This window comes from Xyrauchen texanus, chromosome 31, assembly GCF_025860055.1.
Source record: "Xyrauchen texanus isolate HMW12.3.18 chromosome 31, RBS_HiC_50CHRs, whole genome shotgun sequence".
Lineage (NCBI taxonomy): Eukaryota > Metazoa > Chordata > Actinopteri > Cypriniformes > Catostomidae > Xyrauchen > Xyrauchen texanus.
In genome coordinates, this window is record NC_068306.1 from 17,705,721 (window position 1) to 17,708,902 (window position 3,182).

Here is a 3,182-nt window from a genome sequence, read left to right on the forward strand (position 1 = left end):
GCAGTCAAATGTTCCAGTCAATAATATGTCATACAGGTGCAGCTCTCTGGCCTTGGCATCTTGTATTTTACATGCTGTATATTCTAATATTATTTTCTGCACATCATGTCATATGATGTAATATATTATGCACAAATTAGAAGACTATTATGTGGACATCAAACAAGTGAAAAGAGTACATGGGATAGTTCACCCAAAACCAAATATATTGTCATAATTTACTCACAATCTTTTCAAACCAGTATGACCAACCAAGTCTCATAGAATTTATTTTACTAAAACTAAATTTATGAAATCTTACTTTTACTATCTCACTTATTCCAATGTGATGGACCTTTGCAGTAGCTCACCTTATAGGTTGTTGGACTTTGAGCTTGGAAGCTCAGCCAAATTCGCAAGCTGACACGTAAGACGAAAGTGTCATAGAAGTGACACAATAATGTCACAATAATATACACATCCAATGCAAATTAAACTATGGCTTTTATACAACACAATCTAAACATGCATCCTTATATAAGAAAATTTACAAAATTATTTACTCTTACAAGCAATCATACAATCTAAAATTATATTGGTAAGATTTAAATATTTTGATTTGTGACAAAAATGGTAAGGTAATGGTAATTTGTGCAATCTCATGATTTATATTCTCTGGGGTTTATTTCATAGAGCACCACAAAGATGTTGCTCTCAACAGAAATGTTATTTATAGGCATGCCCGTGGTCTTGTGCCTCCAAGTCATGATAATAAACATCCAGCATGACAACTGTGTCAAGGCAATGGTAATAATCAGTGCTGATCAGATCCTTAATAGAGTTAACTTTTTTCCAATTTTCTAAACATTAAACAGATTATGCACATTTAAATCTGTATGCAATAAATATGTTGGATAATATGACCTCCTTTACAATTTACACCCTATTGGAACCAAGAGGCTCTAAATCATATCGTCATATGTATTTCACTTGCTTTTTGTTTCTCTATTTTCTCATATTGTTAGTGAATATTTGGCTCAGCATTGTTATTGTCTTGGAGAGGACCCTTCATGAACCAGTGTACATTTTTCTGTGCAATCTATGTGTAAATGGGCAATATGGAGCCACAGGATTTTATCCTAAATTCCTGTATGATATTTTAAGGGATTCATATGTGATCCCTTCTTACATGTGTGCCATCCAAGCTTTTGTGATTTACACTTCAGCAATGTGTGAATATTCTACACTGGCAGTAATGGCATATGATAGACATGTGGCCATATGTAGACCTTTAGACTATCACTCAAAGATGAACAAATTTTCTTGTGGCATATTACTTGGCTTTTGTTGGATTCCACCATTTATTACCATGTCCATTGCTCTTTTCTTGTCAAATAGGTTGGCATTGTGTAAAAATAATATTGATAAATTGTATTGTGACAACTGGTCAATTGTAAAACTCTCATGCGAATCAACTGTCACTAATAACATTTATGGATTTATCCTTATTTCTTTTTATTTTAGCCTTTTTGCCATAATTATTTTGTCATATATGAAACTTTTCTTTGCATGTAAAGCATCATTAGAATGCAGAAAGAAATTTTGGCAGACATGTGTGCCCCATATGTTTTGTTTGATAAACTTCACTGTTGCAACAGTTTTTGACACCATATACAGCAGATACAGCTCAAACAATTTCCCAGAGGATCTGCGTAATTTTTTGTCTTTAGAAATAATTATAGTGCCACCTCTTTTCAATCCTGTCATCTATGGATTAAAACTCAAAGAGGTACGGAGAAGAGTCTTAAAATCATGGATCAATTCATGAAAAAATCATGATGTAGAATCAAGTTTGTTCTGTTTTGTAGTGTTCTTACTATAATGACTTATTCCTATACAGTGTAACAATTTGTTAAAACTGATACCTTTGTGTTGGTAAACAAGTGATTAAGCACATACTGTACTATTACAAGATAAAGACACTTTTGTCATCTCATTATGCTCCCTATTAATCATTTTAAGCATTTATAGTCACATTGTTTATGTTCAATAATATTTATTTTCAGTAACATGATGCCTCTCCTAACAAGCATCACCAACTAGTCGAACATTTAGCAAATATTTTTACTGAAGTACGATTATGTACTTAGATAAACTGAATTTATATTAAATTGGAAACATGATTAATAATGCAGTGTCTACTAAATAAACACAGGTGAATTGGAGTCAAATAGAGGAACTGGTTTTAAATTAGATCTCATTTTTAATCACTTTTAAGTTTTTGTGTCAGCAAAAGCTGAAAATGCAAATGCTGAAAATAGTGTACACAAACTATAAAAGGTGCTATATTGATTGGATCATTAAATGGTAGGCATACTGTTACAAGCCATGCAATTTTGGCAATTCACGATCTACAGTATATGTTACATTCTTTTTCATTATCTGTATTTTGAATGGATATAGATAGAAATACATCCTTACAAACATTTATATTTAAAAATGTTTTTAATTCAACATACTAAAGGTTACACTCTAGATACAATATTTACTGACTCTAAAACTGTCTGAGCTGGGTAATACAGTAGTCACGTGAGCTTGAGATATCTTCTACACTGAAAAAATGTTAACCTCATAAAATGTGCTTCATGTGGTAACATCTAAATTAACTGGTTTTATTACAATTAAAAATTATTATTTAACATCACTGAATGAACCTTAATTTTAAAGGTTAGATCAGGAAGAAATAGAAAGAGTTTGTTAAATTTAACAAGCATAATCATAATCTTGATATTTTTAACCCCAGCACACATGCTCATGGACGGTGACTCATTATTACAGAGCAAAACACATTGTGGGTTCAAACAAAAATCTGAGTCTGATTCAAAATCTAAATGAAACCTGGAAATAAACTGTAAAGGGGTTAGGGGAAAGAAGAAGGTGAGAACTGGCTTGACAATATAAATAAATATAAATAGTTTAATGAAGACTTCTCGCTTCTCTCCTAAAAGAGTTGATTTCTCTAAAAGAGTTTATTCTCCTCTAAAAGAGTTTTTTCTGTTAAAAGAGCAACATTTATGTGGCAGGGCGGGGCCGGGTCATGATCCTACACACCCGGTCCCGTATTAGGCTAATTATGCCTCCGTGAGGGTTAAAGGCTGACTGCGGGGGATCGTGCGGGGGATCGTGCGGGAGAGAGATCATTT

General features: G+C 32.8%; 1 protein-coding gene across 1 annotated transcript; it reads left to right on the forward strand.

Annotated features, from left to right (window-relative positions):
• The first annotated feature begins 886 nt into the window (after nt 1–886).
• On the forward strand, nt 887–1,807 carry LOC127624871 (olfactory receptor 142-like). Its single transcript, XM_052099822.1, has one exon. The coding sequence runs from the start codon at nt 887–889 to the stop codon at nt 1,805–1,807; it is 921 nt and encodes a 306-aa protein (XP_051955782.1).
• Nucleotides 1,808–3,182: the final 1,375 nt, after the last annotated feature.

Coding starts and splice junctions, on each gene's coding strand:
- LOC127624871 (XM_052099822.1), top strand. CDS start 887: ATGTTGGATAATATGACCTCCTTTACAATTTACACCCTATTGGAACCA.